This window comes from Garra rufa, chromosome 17 (assembly GCF_049309525.1).
Source record: "Garra rufa chromosome 17, GarRuf1.0, whole genome shotgun sequence".
NCBI lineage: Eukaryota > Metazoa > Chordata > Actinopteri > Cypriniformes > Cyprinidae > Garra > Garra rufa.
In genome coordinates, this window is record NC_133377.1 from 25,494,605 (window position 1) to 25,514,485 (window position 19,881).

The window sequence follows — 19,881 nt, forward strand, 5'->3', positions numbered from 1 at the left end:
GTCTGATCACAGCTGTATGTATGAGGATCAGTTCACAAATGCATACTCAGGGCAGTTTGACCAGTCTCAAGTTATGCAAAATGTAGAGCCTTCTCTCAGACCTATAGACTGTGGTCCAGTGGAAGAGGTGGTCGCTGTCGCGTATGCTAATTGGCCAGTGCAGGACTGGTCCTACGATAACAATCAGTGGGTTATGATGAGGCAAAACATGGATGGAAGAGATTATTATGAGTGTGCTGGTTACATGCAGTATTGATGAGTATGAGCTTTGACGCAGCAGCAACAAATACAATTTGAGAAAATGCTGTAAAACAATTTATCAACATAATTCCGTCCAAATGTTTTTTTCCTTTTTTTTTTTTTTTAGCATTACAGTATTTTTCAGATTTTTTTTTTACACAGCAAGCTGTCTTAAAGATGGTAAGAGATGGGACTGAACCATCACTGACATATTAAACTTATTTTAGAAAGCTCAAAAAACTTGAAAGGGCTTCTACTTAATATATAGATATTGTTTGTACTCATCTTTATAAATGCAGAATTTGTAAAAACAAATGTTCCAAATTTAGCTTCCTCTATCAAAAAGACAATGATTATATAGTCATATTCACTTAACAGACATAAATATTCTCTATTACAGGGATTTTGTAACCAGAGAATATATATATCTGTTAACTTGCAATCAGTAACATTAACTTTGAATTAATACTGAGCAACATATTTTTGTTTCTGGTATAATGTCCTGTGTCACAACTGACGTCACAAACAGACATGCATATATAAAGAAAGATTCCTTTCAGATTCAGAGAAAAAAAAATGTTTATAGACATTCATAAGCTAAATGAGTGTTGTTTTGGTTATACATGTTAAATGTATGTTGCCTTGGGTTCAAATGTATGCTTTAAAAAGTGAGTGTCACATGTAGTTAAAGTTTATTTTCCTTTAAAAAATGTCAGTGTTATGGGCCATTCATTTTTTTGAAAATGTGATCAAGTTGTAGGGAGAGATTCAACGGTGTTGACTGTTCAGTTCTGTTTATTCCAACACAGTGCTTTTGTCCTTAACAAGCAACATGCATTAACATTATGTTGTATTGTTCATTTTGTTTTGTTTCTTTTGCGTCATAATGGATTAGTTAGTATTGATGTTAGACCAAGAGTAATTATTTTTAGAATCAGCCAAGAACATTTTGACAGTATTTCTTAATTTCGTCATGGCTGTAAAAATTAAATTTAAAGTTCATGTTATCTCAAGTGTTAATACATATATTAAAAAAGTATATTGTAACTGATTGTTTTAACAGTAAATTCTTATTTCTTTAATAAAATTGTTTTCACAAACATGTAATCTATATTGTGTGATAATGTACTAGCCATTTTGTAGGCCAAATATTTATTTGCAATTCTAGAAAGGCTGCAGTGTTGAGTAATCCAGTTTGTTCACCAGGTGATGGCGCCAAATGAACAATTTACAACCAAACGGCGGTTACGTGAGGTTAAATTCTGTAATTGTTGCTAGATCAATATTTATTAATTTACTAATTAACTTTATTTATCACATCATTTCTATTACACAGATGTTTAAATCAAACGAGTTTCAGAGAAGAAGACCAAAGGTAGTATTTATTTAGTATGTTCAAACGACAGATGCGCGTGAACAGCAGTTAAACGTGCACGAGCCAAGGAAGACCTGCCAACTGACTTCTGAAGAACTGCGTACAAACGAAAAAACCCTCCTCAATATATTTACCTCACAAATTTATTTATATATTTTTACTATTTATCAACTGGCGTCGTAATGAGTGTGATACTTGGTGGGTTGTTGTTTTGTTTGGTGGTTTGTTTTTGTCTAAAGGTGTTGGCAGCTAAGCAGGTTGAGTTTGATTTTCGAGTACTTCAGCTTGCTAAAAATTGTTTTGTACAGAGTCATCGTTCAACATTGAAGATATTATAAAGACGCCACAAAGCCCAGGTATGGCACGACTCATTAACGAGCTAATATATAAATTATTTTCCATTACATCTCATTTTAAATAAGTAAATTAAAAATTAATCATTCTAAACTGACAATTTGCCCCATTATAAAGTGTGAGGGCCTAACCCATAAACCAGATCTTTTATCTCTGTCCACTCAATGGGATTTAAAGCCTTTGTGTTTCTTACAAAACATTTGATCTATTTTATAGTCAGGCAGGCAGAGCCGAAACCAGCAGAGCTGTTAATCAAACTCAGGAAGCTGCAACAAGGTCAGTTAAACTGTAACGTTAAATCAGTCAATCAGAGTGTTTTATAAATAAAAACAAATTTACACCAATATATTTATTTCAGCCAAGAAAAGCCTTGAAGATGAAGTCAAGGAAACTATGCTCATCAGATGTGCTAGAAAGTATGAGGATGATGCATGTATGTATAGTTGAGATTCATTCAGTACCATTGATTTTAAATGAGGGTAAAACAGTTCAAAGTATGTTTTTTGTTGCAGTAACTGCTGAAGCCCTACAGTTGGAGGGAACACTGAATGAAAAGGAAGGTACTCCAGTTTAAACCAAACAATGATCCTATAAATTACATTTAAGCTGTATTATTGGATATAGTTACAGTGTTAATGTAAATACTCTTGTCATGAAGAGTTAAACAGATCTCTGCAGCTCAAATGTGAGGACCTCCAGCTAGAGGCACAAAGGTAAGCATACTTAGAAGCGCACTGAACTACAGTACTTCATATGGGAGCTGCTCACGTGTGAATCACAACATGAGTCACTTAAACATTGAGCTTTGGTCTCAGGTCAGTGAGGTCGGTGTGTATTCACTCAATACCTTGCACAAATCATATTAAAATAGGATGACATTGAGAGCAGCGTTTTGTCATTTTTATTACTTGATGTCAACAGAAATGTTTGTGAGACATACTAGATGGCATTTTATTTCATTTACTCTCTAGGCAGCTTGAGCAGAACCATCAGAAGGAGGAAGTAGTAAAGCAGTACTGCTTTCAGATCCAGGAGACCAAACTAAAGCACAGAAAGATTCGGTATGACTTGTTGATTTTAACAGTTGCCTCTTTAGATATCAGAAATTGACATGAGATGCTGTGTCATTTCTTAGAATAGCATTGCATATATTGGCAAAACATACAGTTGAGGTCAAAAATTTACATACAGAATCTGCAAAATGTTAATTATTTTACCAGAATAAGCAGGATCATACAAAATGCATGTTATTTTTTATGTAGTACTGACACGAATATGATATTTCACATAAAAGATGTTTATATATAGTCCATAAGAGAAAATAATAGTTGAATTTATAAAAAAAAAATGACCCTGTAAAAAAGTTGACATACACTTGATTCTTAATACTTTGTTGTTACCTGAATGGTCCACATCTGTGTTTTCTTATGATAGTTGTTCATGAGTCCATTAGGTCCCACAAATTCTTTGGTTTTTCAGCAAAGAAAAAATTGAACCCTTTCCAACAATGACTGTATGATTTTGAGATCCATCTTTTTACACTGAGGACAACTGAGGGACTCATATGCAACTATTACAAAAGTTTGCCCAGAAGACAAAAGTTATATTTACCCCCCCCCCCCCCCCCAGGCTATTAATGCATTGTGTTTCCTTCTGAAGCATTTGAACCTTCTGTAATAGTTGCATGTGAGTCCCTCAGTTGTCCTTAGTGTGAAAAGAGACTCAAAATTTAACAGTCATTGTTGAAAAGGGTTGAAATTTTTCTTTGCTGAAAAACCAAAGAATTTGTGAAGGATCCTGAAGGATTTTTCTGAAGAACCGTGGGCAGTTTAACTGTTCAGGACAAACAAGGGACTCATGAACAACCTAACTAAACAAACTAAAAAAAACACACACAGCTGTGGATCATTCAGGTAACAACACTGTATTAAGAATCAAGCATATGTAAACTTTTGAATGGGGTCATTTTTATAAATTCAGCTATTATTTTCTTTTGTGGTCTATATGTAAACGTCTTTTATGTGAAATATCTTATGCAGGTCAGTACAAAATAAAAAAAATAACAAGCATTTTGTATGATCCCTCTTATTTTAGTAAAATAATTAACATTTTGCAGATTCGGCAAGGTGTATGTAAACTTTTGAACTCAACTGTATTGTAATGCCCATATTCAAACTGAAATGCAGATACCTACTAGTTCAGCAGCACAAGAGCATATTTTATTGCTAAGAGAGACTGTTTTTAAATAATCTAATTTACTTTTAGGATAAAGTTTGAGAATCAGCTTCAGCAATTAATGGAGCAGCATAAAAACCTGTCCAACATCTTTGTAAGTGGCTTTTGAGAATGGATATTAAACTAAAAAAACTCTGCTTTCTTTGTTTGTAACTGTAAAATGGAAACTGCTTTATTCATTATAGAACAATAGCATTTGATAATAGCTTTTATGTTCCTTGTTTTCATTTTTCCAGACTCCACAAAGACTTCCAGCAGAAATACAGTCTGCAGAGTACACCACTGAGCAGCTGTCGAAGGCTGGTATGTTTTATTATTAATTTTGTTCCATTGCTTCGTTTTTATGGTCCTCTCCAGTACAACCATTGTGTAATTGTGTGCTTACTCTGACATTTAATGTGAATCTGGTTTCATTCAGACGTAGAAGTCAAATTAGTTGAGTCATTTTTCCAAAATGACTCATTTGGCCAGTCAACAAAGTAGTCGCTGAATTCAGAATAGCATATTAGCATACTACACTGCTGAATAAGGTTAAAGCAGACATATTAAAAGTGGTATGCTATTCTGAATTTCCTAAGGCTAGAATACTTGTACTGATGGGATCACACAGGAATGTAACCTCATACCCAAGTGTCTGTGGACCTATATCTGAACTCTTAACATTGGTCTGACAGCCCTTAAACAAAAGATCAACATCATCCTCTAGAGCAGTGTTTCTCAACCCTGGTCCTGGGCGCCCCCCAGCACTGCACATTTTGTATGTCTTCCTTATCTGACACACCCATTTCAGGTCCTGGAGATGTTTTCTAATAAGCTGATGAGTGCAATCAGGTGTGCTTGATTAGGGAGACGCACAAAATGTGCAGTGCTGAGGGGCACCCAGGACCAGGGTTGAGAAACACTAGAGTAATCTGATACTTTCCTGTGTGTTTTATGTGTCTATCCTACAGAGCAACAGAAGTTGGAGCAGTTGACCAAGCTTCTGGAAGGGTTAAACCACACCCAGAATGCAGAGATGCACATGGACGCTTGTGAAAAAGCACCTTGAAAATCTGAAACAGATTTTGCGAACTTGAGCTGAGTATCTTATACCTGCCAACAAATTTGGATTTTACAAAGTAGCAGCTTGTATTCTCTTCCATTTTGTTCTGTTGTTCTAATTTAACTGTATACGTGTGAACAAATACTGGTATAAACCACAATCAAATCATTCTGTACCTAGAATATAAAAGTTTCTAAACCGTTTATTTAGAATTTACAATACATTATAAAAAAGTTTGTAAACAAGTCTAAATTCCCCAAGATTTGCATTTATAAACAAAAAACGTACTGATGACACTCTTATCAAAATTCAAATCCATCATTCTTCTAGATCAGACATTCCACATTAAATCAGCTTCCAGTTTCCTTAAATCAGTCCTATGACACATCCAGAAGGCACTCTGGGAAATCTTTGGTGTTCAGTAATACCGTTCTGTCTTTTCATTCAATTTTGCATTGACAAAATACAGGCAAAAGCCCAGTCCTGAGAATATCTTTATCAACCTAATATTTTACAGTTTCTCCTGACAGCACAGTTCATGCAGGAATGTATGTGTGTAGTATGTCTAAAACCATTATACTGCAAGTTCTGATTGCCAGTGAAATAAAATTCATTTAGCTCCACTCATATCACTTTCTCAGCTTTCAATCCACTTTCTTGATAGCACACTGTTGATAGTGGAAGAAAATGAATGAACAGGCCTCCTTTCACTCCTTTCATTATACATCCCTTACATACTTTCCAGTCATCTCCCGATAGTTTCAGGTTCCATATTTTCTGTTCTTTGCCTTCAAAAGTAGAATCGTTGTCAACCAAGCATCTCCAGTTTCCTTTATGCCTGTGATCCATTGGCACAGTCACCACCAAAGCATAATTTCAGCATGATGTGTCCTGGGGCATTTGTGTGGTGTACTTATCAGAGGGTGTGTTTTGGTGCCTTCAGAGTAGCATATCTCAGCATCTGCCCAGACACGTTAATTTCCTTTGGAAGTTGGAAACTGTGTACACTTGTACATATACATTATAGAGAACTTATGGTCCAGTAGAAATAGAAAAAGCTGGGAAAAGCTTTTTGAAGCTTGAACCCTCCTTTAGCCTGATTTGTGTTCCTATGTTCTGATTACTGTTATGAGGTATGCTCTGATGCCTTATAAGGGCAACATGAATCATCTGTGGGCTCAGATTGGCACAGAGGGAGGAATATTCCTCCTGCTGCAGCAAGAATCCTCATATTTGAGGTTGTGCTATTTTTGTGGTCTGTTTATATGAGATCCATGGACCATGTAGATTACTAGTCATTTAGCAGACACTTTTATCTGAAGCGGGTTACTTGCTTCTCTGTGTCTGTTCTCAGGAGATGTTTGGTACTTTTTTTTTAGTATGGTTTCAGGTTCTCTTTACAGTTCTCTGTGAGGAAAATTGGCCCCTTCTTCCATGTTTTATCCCAGGTTATTCCCCATCTGTTGAAGCAGAGTGACAGATATGTGAGTGAAACATCCTAAAAATCTCTTATCCATCAACCAACAAATAGTACAGGAGATTCTGTGATAGTCTATTTCATTTATTTCTATCATAAATGAAAACAAACAGATTGCAAATATTTGAGTTGATATAAATAGATTGCAGATATTTAAATTAATATGTAACCCTGGACCACAAAACCAGTCTCAAGTAACACGGTTATATTTGTAGCAATAGCCAACAATACATAGTATGGGTGAAAATTTTCAGATTTTTCATTTATGCCAAAAATCATTAAGTATTATATATTAAGTGAAGATCATGTTGTAAGAAGGTATTTTAAATATCATAAATATCTCAAAACATAATTCTTGATTAGTAGGGGTGTGACGAGACACTTATCTCACGAGACGCGACGAGATTTTGGGCTCACGAGAACGAGACGAGACGAGATTTTTTTTTACTTTTTTAAATAAATCCTCGATGAAATATATAGGGGACAATAGTATTTTATTCAACAAAAAACACAAAATGCAAAAAAAAAAAAATGTAGGTGCATTTTGATATGAACTTGTACTTTATGAAATTAAACTTATATTTTAATGAATTATATGCAGTAATAAAAATGCTGCATGATTCTGGGTAAACTGAAAAACAATTGTCTTTTGTAAACTGGAGATCACGATTCTGAAGAAAAAAAAAGGATTAGAAAATTAAACAAAACTACATAATTTACTAGTGGTTCTGAAGTAATGTTCGTTGCTTAAGTCTGAAAAAAAAAAAAAAATAAAGGAGCCCGTGTCTCAATTAATAAAGACTTTCACTATTGGAATCTCTTGAATGTTTAATTCAATGAAAAATACTTTTTTTAAACGTGCAGTTGTCGCCCTCTCCTGGTGAAGAGAATAAACGTTTCTCTACATACGTGTTATACTTTCGTTTTTGATCGCTACTGTAGACAATAAGTGTTTATATCCAAACTATAAGCTTTTATCCCAGTACTTATGTTATTTAAATGTCTGTAACAAAGACATGATGATGATTATGTGGTTAAAAAGACTGTTTGTGTTGCTTTCTGAAACCATAGCAGTAAGAATGCAGATTTGAATGTCTTCAATTAACTTTCACATCGGCGTCAGTGGAGCGTGAAACAGTTGTAATAGACAATGCTGAATCGTTGTCATTCATGAATAAGATCGCATGGGTGTTTGAATAGAGATCGTGATATTTATATAACTATTAGTCATGCAGCTCTAATGTAAACACTGCAAAATGTTTTGCCATGATATCGCCACGTTCTCGCAAGACCAGTCAGATCTCGCGGGACACATCGGAGTCTCGCGAGATCTCGTCACACCCCTATTGATTAGTAATATGCATTGCTAAGAACTTTAAAGGCACAATATGTAAGATTTTTTGATTAAAATATAAAAGAAACAGTACAATGGTGTTATAAATTTTGTTGACTTGTGTACTTGCATTACTTCCAAATGTTTCCAAGAATGTTTAAATCTAGAGAAATAAGAATTTAAGTAGTGTAACAGACCGTGTCATTGCGTCGCCAATGACATCAAATACCTTCGATTTCTGGTTTTATTTTTTTAGAAAACATGGAAACACTATTTTGTTATGCGTTGTATTAGACAGGTGACAAACGCATAGAGTAGCATTATAACAACTTTTAACACTCAAATGTATCTAGTATAATAAACAGCGTTGTTTTACCCCACATACGCATGACTTGAAGAAGCAGATAACTGTGGCATAATAAAAGCTCTGCTGCTTTTAAGCCGTGTGTGATCGTCTCACATTAGCAATCACTCCAGCGGCCTTTTTTCACTTCCACGGCTTTTAGCCCCTCCCTGCTTCATACTACAGTTACGTTAAACTTTAGTGTATTAGCTCATCCATGAACGTGATTTCTTGCCGAGTCCTGTCGGATTGCATCGGCTGTGGGGATGAAGACAACAACTCCCATGATTCCACACTCAATCACGTTATCATGACACTATGCCTTTGTTTCGTTGTTTGTTTTGAATATGTGCTCTCTAGCGGCAAACATTACATATTGTGCCTTTGAAGATGATTTTCTCAATATTTTGATTATTTTGCACCCTCAGATTCCAGATTGTGGAATACTGTCCTATCCTAACAAACCATTCATCAATGGAAAGTTATTAAGCTTTCAGATGATGTATAAATCTCAACTTAAAATTGACCCTTATGACTGGTTTTGTGGTCCAGGTTTACATATGTTGAACTTTTAATTTAAAGACATTCTTAAATTCTAGGCATTCCACAAAAGAATGTCAAGTCAAATAATAAATAAACATGTAAAAGTAAAAATATAATTTGTTGATAAATATACCTGGACATTAAAGGGACAGTTCACCCACAAATGAAAAGAACACAAATTATGAAATCTGAGAGCTCTCTGAGCATCTACAGACAACAATGTAGTAAGGACATTGTTAAAATAGTCCATGTAACATCAATGGTTCAACCATAATTTTCTGAAGCAACTAAAATACTTTTTGTGCACAAAGAAAACAAAATAACGACTTTACAGTTGAACCACTGATGTCTACTTAAACGATATCTTTACTACGTTTCTGTGCCTTGACAATGGTAGGACCCTTGCTGTCTACGGAAGGTCAGAAAGCTCTCGGATTTCATCAAAAAAAATCTTAATTTGTATTTCAAGGATAGACAAAGGTCTTATGGGTTTCGAACGACATGAAGCTGAGTAATTACTCACAGAATTTTAATTTTTGGGTGAACAACCCTTTTAAATGCTACATTTGCTCAGAATTGATATACTTCATATATAAGCAGAAATAAAATATAAGTTCACCACAAATATTGTACAATGATCTCATGTGATTGATCTAATCAGACTTTGCTCTGCCTTCTGTACACTTTCTTGGTCCCAGCATCACTCTTCTTGGTTATGTTAAAATACCTCAAAACGACTGTAGACTTTCTTTTCTTTGCGCATGCTTTCTATTCTCTTCAGCAGATTATCCCTCTCCTGTGGGTTGACTGGAGTTCGGCTGAACCGGCCCCGGTTTTGAAATTGGGTGGATGAGTTGGAAACTTCGTCTTTATTGTCCGCCTCGCCTTTCCCAGACTCTTCAGTCTGCTGTCTATTCTTCTGGCTATTTGCTGAGATTTGCTCTAGGATCACCTTGGTATCATCCCTGAGATTGCTGCTGAATATCACATTTGAGGTCTGATAGCGTGATGTCACTTTAGCACTGGGCTTGCTGTTCTCTACTGTGGTTGAAGATGATATGGATTCAGACGGTTTTTCTTTGTCTGAGGGCTCCTCTTGCATCTCTGGGACTGTTTTCATTGACTTGTCCTCTTGAGAGTGCTTCTTTTCTCCCTTTGGCCCAAGGAAACCCTTTAATCTCTGTGTTTGCTTCTTGAGAAAATCAAGGGCTTTTGTATCTTTGCCATCAGAGTTGCCAAGGGAGCTCAGGCTTTCTTTGGACTCTGCACGGGTGATGCCCGATGTGCTGAAGCTGCGAGACTTCTTAAGCTCACTCTTTTCAGCATCTGTCGCATCTGTGAGAATCTCCTCACCGCATGAGATGCGACGCTGGGAAGATTGAGAGGGTTTGAACGGTTTTAAAAACTTGGGTGATGGGAAAGGCCGAAGAGACTTAGTTGGTTCCTTTGCGGGCTCTTTCTTAGTTGCATCAGCTGTGCTCTCTGTCAGAGTTTTGCTGTTTGTGAGAGGCCTGTCTACACAGACTTCAGAAGGTTTTGTTGAAATCACCAGGCGCTGTGGTACGGGATCACTTAATGTAATCGATGGCTCTTGTGTCTTTATAGTGGACTCTTCTGAACTAACAAGCACATTTGGAACTTTATTTGATGTATTGAAGAGGTCTGGCTTTTTTATGGCTGCTTCTTGACTTTTAGTACCCAATTCTAACTCCAATTTTGAGCTCTTTCTCTTCTCTTCCAAATCTTTGAAGTACTGAAGTCTGCTTGCTGGATCATTCATGTTTAAGGAAGACATAGTTTGCAGAGATCTCAAAGGCTCTGTTGGCTGTGTAACTGTGTTTTTCTCAGGTTCAGGGGTGTCAAGTTTCTGTGGCTTCTCCTTTTCTTTGATGGGCTCCTCTTTGGCGTCTTTGATCGTAGTCAGGTCTCCCATTGATGCATTTTTACCATCATTTTCATCTGCTTTTTTATGCTTATTCCAATCAAACGGCTCTCTTGACAGTGATCTCCTCTTCTCCAGAATCTCTGCCACAATGGATGAGTATCGAACAGGCTCACTCTCATCTTTATCTTCTTGTATCTCCCCACCAGACTTAGCTTGTGTGGAGCTATGTTGCTCCAGCTTTGAGGAGCTAAATATTAAAGAAGACCTTAGTCTCGAGCTCCTTTGCAGCATTGGGTTAATTCGAGATCGGAATGAGTCGTGCTTGGTAATGCTGATTTCCCTTGGTTCCCTCTGTTCTGGATCAGTGTCTGTTGAAGATGCTAGTGATGAAGCTGAAATGGCTGGCTTTAATGTGTCAGTACTTGTGAGACCCAGATCAAAGCCAATATCTTTTGCTTGATTCCTATCTTGTATGATGGGTTTACCAAAGCGTGGCCGCCAATCAAGGTTCGGCTTATTTGGGACATTCGGCCGCTCTCTCAAATGAAGGCCTGGTCCCTCTGAGCCATAAAGTCTGCTGTCAGGTTGTTGTTGTGGCTCATCAAAAGCATCTGGGCCCATTGGCTGTTGCAGGCCCTCCTCTCCTGCGTCTTCATAAGCGCTGAGATAAGAGTTGATTCTCCAGCTTCGCAATCCCTGCTTCACACTGGGGTCCTGGGTCTGCCGTACCTGCTCTCCAGTGGAGAACAACTGCTTGTGGTCTGGAGGATGTGGCTGAGTCGGCGAACTCTGACATGCATATGCTTGTCCTGCAGCAGGCCTATTGTTGGTTTGTGTACCATAGCGTCCCCCTCCTGAGTATTGTTTTTCTGAATCACTTTTAAGGTCAGAAGAGGATAAAACATTCAGATTCCCTGGTGCTTCAAGTTCAGGAGGATATGCAGACTCAGAGTGTTGATCTGTCTGGTACATGCCGTAGTTAAGCCGGTCATACTGCCCACGCTCAGAATCCGGTCCCATGCCCTCACTATGATAGTAATGTTGTTCTCGTTGGTAATGCGATTCCGTCTCCTCCAAGTTGTTCATTACACGCTGTTTCATGTACTGCCGAGAGGAGGCGTAGGTCTCACGGGTACCCTCGGCGTAGCTATGCCTCTTAAAGGCATTCAATTCCATCTGCCTGGAGGCTAACACTGAGCGTCCTGGATCCAAGAATGACTGTTGCATCCTCAATTGCTGTGATGCATATTTTGTGACCTGCATAGGACCTGCACCTGGTTCAAGCGTATGGCGGAATGGGTCATCCCTTCGAAAAGGCAGTATGGAATCAAGACGATCCCCAAATGGGTAACCCGTAAGTTCAGGCTGGCGAAGATATCCTCTGGGATTCCTTAGTGACTGAGTCCTTTTTAAGCCAAATTGGTTGCCCAGGTAACTACTTGTACTGTCTTGTGGCATGGGTACAAGGGCATTTTCAACAACAAGAGGCTGAGACTGAGCAAATAAGATACGAAACTCCTCATCAAATGTGGCAACTAGTTCTCCAAGGAACAAATGAGCGATGCAGCGGTGGATCTTCTCAAAAGACCACATAAAGCTGGAGAAAGAGACAGGAAAATATGTTCAGTGTCATCTGTTTCACATACAAGTGGGCATGCATCAGGTTGATGATACACAGGAAAACGTTTTGAGCAATTTTGCTGGGTAACTTTTTTTGAGCTGTGTTGCTTGGGCACTTTCCTATTGAAAATAGGTAACAAATTTTTATCTGGATAATTTAGATCAGTTGTGGGCCCTGTGTCTCACCTGGTTGCCGGACATTTTCCCAGCAACATTGCTCAAAAAGTTGCCCTGTGTATCATCAGCCTTAGAGTTGAATTCTTATGTCACTGAGCTCACCTATAGTTTCCACTGATCACTGCTCTGCAGTCTGTCAGAAGAAAACGGTCCATCACTTGACCTTTAAATGATTTTCCTGTGCGGCAGAAATAGGTAATGCCTGCCACTGTCCGTACCCGCATCATCTGTAACCAGTGAAGTCACCATTAAACCTGCATTTTCTTAAAGTACAAATTTAAACTTGGGCATGTTAAGGCAACTTACATGGATCATATCCAGGTTAACTTTACAGCTTGCCACCATGTTAACAAAATGATGGGCGTTTTGCTCATCCAGCAGAATGTAGACAGGCACATGGCGTGCTGCGGCGTCCAAAAGATCGGAGAATATATCAACATCAGTGAAAATATCCATCACCACTGCAATTACCTGTTAGAAAGAGGAAATAAACATGGATGGAATGACCTCAAGCTGTGCATCAAGGTTGATAATTAAAACTAGTCAAGTTACAAGACATTAAGTACTTTATTTTACACATTTAGTATACTTCCATACTGATTCACATAAAATCAAGTTTGTAAGAAAGAAAAAGGGGTAGTTCACCCAAAAATCTGTGATTATTTACTCACCCTCATGTCTCTAAACCTGTAAGACATTCATTCATCCGAAGAACACAAATTAAGATATTTTGGGATATCAAATTTACAACTTTATTCAATGATTTCTTCTCTCCCAGGACAGTCCTCCGCCATTACAGAGAGTACCACGGCGCATGCGTGTTCTACGTCAGCAACATCACATGCATGCGTTGTGGTACTCTGTAATGGCGGAGGACTGAAGAAATCATTGAATAAAGTTATTTTTGTTTTCTTTGCCCACAAAAAGTATTCTCATAGCTTTTTAAAATTATGGGTGAACCACTGGTCACATGGACTGTTTTAATGATGTCAATACAATGTTTCTGAACCGTGAATGTGGAAGGACCCTTGCTGTCTATGGAGAGTCAGAAAGCTCTCGGATTTCATCAGAAATATCTTAATTTGTGTTCTAAAGATGAATAAAGGTCTTACAGGTTTGGAGCGACAAGATGGTGAGTAATTAATGACAGAATTTTCATTTTTTGGTAAACTAATCCTTTAAAGAACCAGCTGATAACTTACTGAAGCCATTGCAGAAATGCCCTATTCGCAGTCTGCCATGATTCATTTATTCCATGAGCAATAACAGGGGAGTTGCTGGTCATAGTCTTAATTTCTTGTAAGTGTACATCACTTTAACCTAGGGCTGGGCGATTAATCGAAAAATAATCGAAATCGACATTCAGAACCTATAATCGATCAAATTTTTCCAGGTCGATTATTTCGATTACTTTCCCTTTAAAAACAGTACCGCGTGTGGAGTCACGTGACCCCGCTCCGTTACATTACGTTATTCCGCCGACATGTCCATGGAGAGCTTAAAAAATTTACAGGATATACAAGAGTAATTTCGTTTAGAAGACAGTGCTTATTTTCTACTTTGAAAGTGCATTTTCGGTTTTCGGCCGAAAGACTTTTATCACCGAAACAGTATGTTGACACAAACAGAAACCGCAGCCTGCACGTGCTTGTCTGAAGCAACACGTCTGCGGTGTGGACGTTTTTCAGTATATCTGAGAAAGACCCACGGATAGCGATTTGCAAAACTTGTTTTGCCGAAATTTCTAGAGGGGTTGTGTCTGCAGTCGTGTGTGCAGTGATAAGAGCAGAGATCGAGACAGATGTAGCTTTCAGTGAGTGAAAAACATTAGCTTTACGTTAGTGTTACGTCACAATATTTTAAAGATATGTCTTTTCATACTGTATTTTTATTAATATTTATGTTTTAAACCATGGAGGTGAGCCAATGGAGATCACACAAGCAACGTGAAAACTGCGCAATGTTAAAATGAAAGTGAAAACTGATTTTCAGCATCTGACGTGCATTCTCTCAGAGACAACGAGAGACGATTATACTTCACATGCTGATATTAATTTAGTCCCCTAATATTTTCCTTGTGCCCTGAATATGGTGGGAAACGTATAAAAAGAAACGTATATTGTGCAAGGTTTGTTTCAGAAAATCGGTTCTTGAAATAAAGCTCTTAATTTTAATTGAAAACTGCAGTGTTATTAGGGGTTAAGAAAGTATTAATTATGATTTTTTTAGGTGTTAAATGTGGGGACTGAAAGACAAGAAATGATGAAACTTCAAAAGGCTATCCATTGAATAAATCTGAGCGCTGCACGTTTTAAAGTCATTTGTTGCGCTGCTTTGTATACCAGTCTGACAGCGCCTCCTGCTGGAAGAGAAACGCGTAGACTTGTAAATGTGAATTTTTTTACAGTCTATGATGTGATGGATCCAGATGTTATAAAAATTTAAACGATTAAACAATTTAAACAAAGGCAGTAAAATATATGTATATGTCAAGTAATAAAATACTTGATTGATAATAATTGTTTAAATTAATATAATTGATTTATTCTTTGAAACTTTAATATTAATGTATGCAATTGCAATGCCTTGATTCTAGTAAGATTAGTACACAGTCATAGCCATAAATGGAATGGTACTAATAATTGGCATAATTCTTTCGGTGTTTCGGTTTTTGGCCTTGGTTTCCTCTTTTTCGGTTTCGGCCAAGAATTTTCATTTTGGTGCATCCCTACTTGTCAGTGAGTGAACTATGAGGGCAAAAAAATAAATATTATATAAATATAATTAAATATAATTTTATTAATAAATAAAATAATCGTTCATTAATCGTAATCGAGTTAAAATGTTCAATTAATCGAGATTTTGATTTTAGGCCAAATCGCCCAGCCCTACTTTAACCATATTTTTAGGTTAGATGTTTTTGCTGAGGAAAATGTTTACTGAGCATATTCTTAAATCCAAGATGTCATTTATAAATTCGAAAGCACTAACCTGATGAGCAGCTTTGATGAGTCTCCGGGCGTGCTCCTTAATGCTGGGCCGTTCAGGGTCAGCAGGGTTGACCAACATTGTGACCTCTGTGGGGTCCACAAAACTATGTTGCTGCAGAGGCCAGCCAAGGTCTAGTCCTGGTGCATCCAAGTCAGAATGCATTGGCCAGTAGGTGTCAGAAGACCCATCCTCATCTATTTCTCGATATAGCAGTTCTGGGACATTTCCAGCACTCTGTGGTGATTGCACAGTTCTTTTAATATGTTCAATCTCTGACCTTGATAAAAAGTCAACTATATTAGCACTTTGTAAAAAGTTGTAATAGCCCTCAACGTCCTCCTCCACCAGGGCATCAATAGCCATGCGGTATTCTTCTCGGTAATGCGGGCGCAAGTAATTGGGATCCAGGGGGTTGTCGCCCAATGAAGAACTCTGAGAGCGACGGGCCATGGTGAAGCAGGGAAAATAACCTGAAAAGCAAAATGTTTCACTAAATAAGCATGTGAAATGTTTTCCATAATTCTTCCAGGAAGTGTTTACATTTTAGCACTAGACAAGTGTTTGTTGTAAACTGCCTTTTAACACAATGTATTTTGGACCTTTTTTTATGATTTACCATACAGAGGATCCAGGAAGCACAAATTCTGCATGCCAACTTAGTGTTTTAAATTTGTATTTCACCAAGCAGTAACCCAGAAAACATACTACTGCATGCTAGTATAGATCAACCCGCTTAAAAACTAGCTGCTTGTCTCACTGTGTACATATGAAATTCCAAACTGTGTACATATGAAATTCCTAGCTGTTCTGTGATCTTCCAGACAATGACCCCTTAGCAAGGTTAGGCCCCATTATGAAGGTTTTTGTAGGTTGTGGGTACTTGTGTGCATTTGTTTGTATTTTAGACATCACTATGGAAACAGTGTCAGCCTGTTGGCGAGTGACTCATTGTGGGCAAGAGGGGAAGCGAAAAAAACATCAACCGAAAGGGAAAAACTCAAGTAACATGTGACTGTATCAAAGAAGGGAGTGTTTTGCTGATGAGCTTGTGAAAGCAACTCGCTGAGTTAACTATGCATGTTAGAATCAGACTTTGAGCAGGTCGTAAATTAACCAAGACATGCATTGGCTGATTCATAGCATGTGCATTATATAACATAATCACCCATATGTGCAAGAGATTCTTAAACATTCACAAACAGAAATGTTATCGGATTGTATCTATAGAGAGAGAGAGATATTTGCGTCTACTCGTGGATAGCCTTGATTATTATCGTTTTTTTAATCTAATCTGAAAGCTACGCTGTCAGCATGTTTCCGTATGAGAGTTGACACCCAGACCAGTAAATCATGTTGGAGTGGATTCAAATAAGAATACCAGACAATGCACTGCTTCACTGCTAATGTCTCTTTTTATCAAGACTGAACGTTATTTAGGCCTTTAATCTCTATTAGATTCTTCTACTACAGTGATTGACTGATAATACTAATAATTCAAGTTTATTTGTATTGGTTTCGCAACCATGGATGGCAAGATGTGAAGAAAACCCAAAAGACGTGTTATGATATTAAACCCAGAGCAGAGAAACTTCATACCTGCAGGTTTACACTACATGTGCCAATAGTTACATAAATCAGCTTTACGTTTTGAGTGTCTGCACAGACATCGCTCATGTACATACATTCTTATTTAATTGAAGGACAAGAACATAACTAAAAATTACCTAGGCAGAAAATACTTTACATTCCTGGGATAACCTTAACAATAGACAGTGAGACTGATATGTAACAGGTAGTCTGTGTTTTCAGCCAACAAAAAGAGATTATTTTAACCTTTTTTTTTTTAAACGAACCCTTGACTATTTTATGAATATTTGGCTAATTGTGACATTCTATTACATTATATGATATTCATTCTGTCTTTAATTACCCTCATGGCGTTCCAAACCCGTAAGACATTCGTTTGTCTTCGGAAAACAAATAAAGATATTTTTGATGAAATCCAAAAGCTTTCTCACCCTGCATAGGCAGCAAAGGTACGACCAATAGTCATGGCCCAGAAATGTAATAAGGACATCATTAAAATAGTCCAAGTGACATCAGGGGTTCAACCCTAAATTTATGAAACTGCGAGAATACTTTTTGTGTGCAAAGAAAACAAAAATAATGACTTTATACAATGATCTCTTCTTGGGTCAGTTTTCTGCTAACATGGAGAGTACCATGTGCTGTGCCTGTTTACGAGCAGAGGATTGTGCACACGACTCATGGTACTCTCAATAATGGTGTCTACAGTGACGCGAAGGAGAAGAATTGTTGAATAAAGTCATTCTTTTTGTTTTCTTCATGCACAAAAAGTATTAGTACCTTTCTGGGCCTTGTCCGTTGTAGTACCCTTGCTATCTATGCAGGGACAGAAAGCTCTCAGATTGAATAAAAAATATCTTAATTTGTGTTCTGAAGATAAACGAAGGTCTTACAGGTTTGAGTGACATGAGGGTCAGTAATTAATAACAGAATTTTCATTTTTGGGTGAATTATCTCTTTAAATGACTTTTTTCAGTTATTGGCCATAATATGAAAATACGTACAGGTTTATTGGTATCGGCCATAATATTGGTCTTAATTCATATCCAACACTAAGGTGACACTGCATATTCCCTTAAAGGTCCGATGTTTGTCGATCTAAAGAAGACCCCCAACATGTTTTAGATATTTGTATCTCAGGCCTACATGGAAATCAGCCTAGATTTACCTAAACTCCCATTTCTGCCACTGATCATTTACTAACAACACCCTCTTAGTAATATCTCTTAAAAAAAGAACTTCATGTTTCAACAAGTGCAAAATGTGTCTTATAACTCAGGCTCAACCTTATGTAGGAAATTATGAAATATAACAGAAACACACATGTCTGTTCATGGTGTAGTTTACCTGGGCCTCACCCACAAAAAGAATCAGTGCAAGTACATGGATTTATATGGATTCATAATTTAATATTTAGAGTTGTGCAATGTTTCAAGACATTGGTGGCACTTTAAGGAGAGAACATCCTGAACCGATCCCTAACCAAAGTCCTACTTGATAACAAAGAAACAATTCTGTGCAGCAAATACCCTGAACCATCACATTTCAAAGATCAATAGTAGACTTGTACTTATAGTGTTAGAAAGTTTATGAAAAAAACTCATCATTTTCACACAGCTGTCAAAGTTTCACCCCATCTTCATATTCATAACGACTGTTCGAACAAGTTATATAATTCTCAATTGTTATAAAGTTTACTTTAAAAGTCCTTAAACAACCTGTTATAGTATATAGAGTGTACACTATTCCGAATCTCTATCAGATAAAAGTGTAAACAACGTCTAAGAAAGAAAATAGCTTTCGCTTAACAGTTTCTACACCAAGTTTCTGCCCTGTCAACGTTCACTCTTTGTGACTCGTCTTTTTGAAAGTTGAGACTTGCGCTCGTTCTTACCTTTACGTTTGGAGTTACTTGCAGTCGCCGGTAAAGAAACTTTTTTTCCGTCCCGAAAAAGTCGGCTATTTTCACCCCCTGTTCAGCGAACGCATCCGCGGTACATTCCTTGTGTCGGTGAAACCCCACCCAGTCCTTTTCAGCTTCAAGGCGAAAACCAGCCCTGGCGAAACCTGTTCGCGTTCGGCGGAGTCCTGCCCGCCCGAACGTCTCAGCGCCGTTAAGATAACACACCACTCGGGTTCGTAATGAACGACTCAACCCTTTCAAATTTCAGTTGTGAAACTCCTCCCAACCATCGCCAGCGTCACCGCTCACCTACAGGAGACAATTACCGCAGAACTGACAACGATAAAGCCGAGTACAGTACGAATAAAGCCGAATATGGCTTTTATGGCAGTCTTTGTTGCAGTTGATGTATTTGCATAACCGACAAAACTTGTACAAATGTGCTCCGTGCAGCTCCACAAGTGCACTCCATATCCCAGCTCACCCCTCTCTTCCTCTTTCCATATCGAGTAGACAGACAGATGGTGGATTGTAACTCACAGGACAAAGGCGCACCCAGGTTATGATCACACTGAGTTTTTTGTATGCCCGGTATAGAAGATAAATTAAACTCCTTGTTTCTATTGCATAACGTGTCTCTAAAGATTACATAAAAACAAGTTGCTGTGCACATTGTTTAAACAACAACTTTCCGAGCCATCTTAAAATCATAAAAGTTAATATGTGTTTGTTTGTTTTTTTACAGGATTTTACAAACATCCAATATCCAATCATTT

The 19,881-nt window shown here is 37.6% G+C and overlaps 2 protein-coding genes across 2 annotated transcripts; one reads left to right on the forward strand and one right to left on the reverse strand.

Annotated features, from left to right (window-relative positions):
• Nucleotides 1-1,682: 1,682 nt before the first annotated feature.
• LOC141289813 (synaptonemal complex central element protein 1) lies at nucleotides 1,683-5,414 on the forward strand. Its single transcript, XM_073822001.1, has 10 exons — nucleotides 1,683-1,813; nucleotides 1,924-1,971; nucleotides 2,186-2,245; nucleotides 2,328-2,402; nucleotides 2,482-2,529; nucleotides 2,628-2,682; nucleotides 2,941-3,030; nucleotides 4,235-4,298; nucleotides 4,441-4,507; nucleotides 5,155-5,414. Exons 1-10 carry the CDS (start codon nucleotides 1,798-1,800, stop codon nucleotides 5,250-5,252), a joined length of 621 nt encoding a protein of 206 aa, XP_073678102.1. The 5' UTR covers nucleotides 1,683-1,797; the 3' UTR covers nucleotides 5,253-5,414.
• Nucleotides 5,415-5,430: 16 nt separating this feature from the next.
• fam83hb (family with sequence similarity 83 member Hb) lies at nucleotides 5,431-19,582 on the reverse strand. Its single transcript, XM_073822000.1, has 6 exons — nucleotides 19,097-19,582; nucleotides 15,616-16,085; nucleotides 12,931-13,095; nucleotides 12,727-12,851; nucleotides 9,670-12,424; nucleotides 5,431-6,706 (listed from the first exon to the last, which is right to left on the reverse strand). Exons 2-6 carry the CDS (start codon nucleotides 16,063-16,065, stop codon nucleotides 6,686-6,688), a joined length of 3,516 nt encoding a protein of 1,171 aa, XP_073678101.1. The 5' UTR covers nucleotides 16,066-16,085; nucleotides 19,097-19,582; the 3' UTR covers nucleotides 5,431-6,685.
• Between the last annotated feature and the right edge of the window lie 299 nt (nucleotides 19,583-19,881).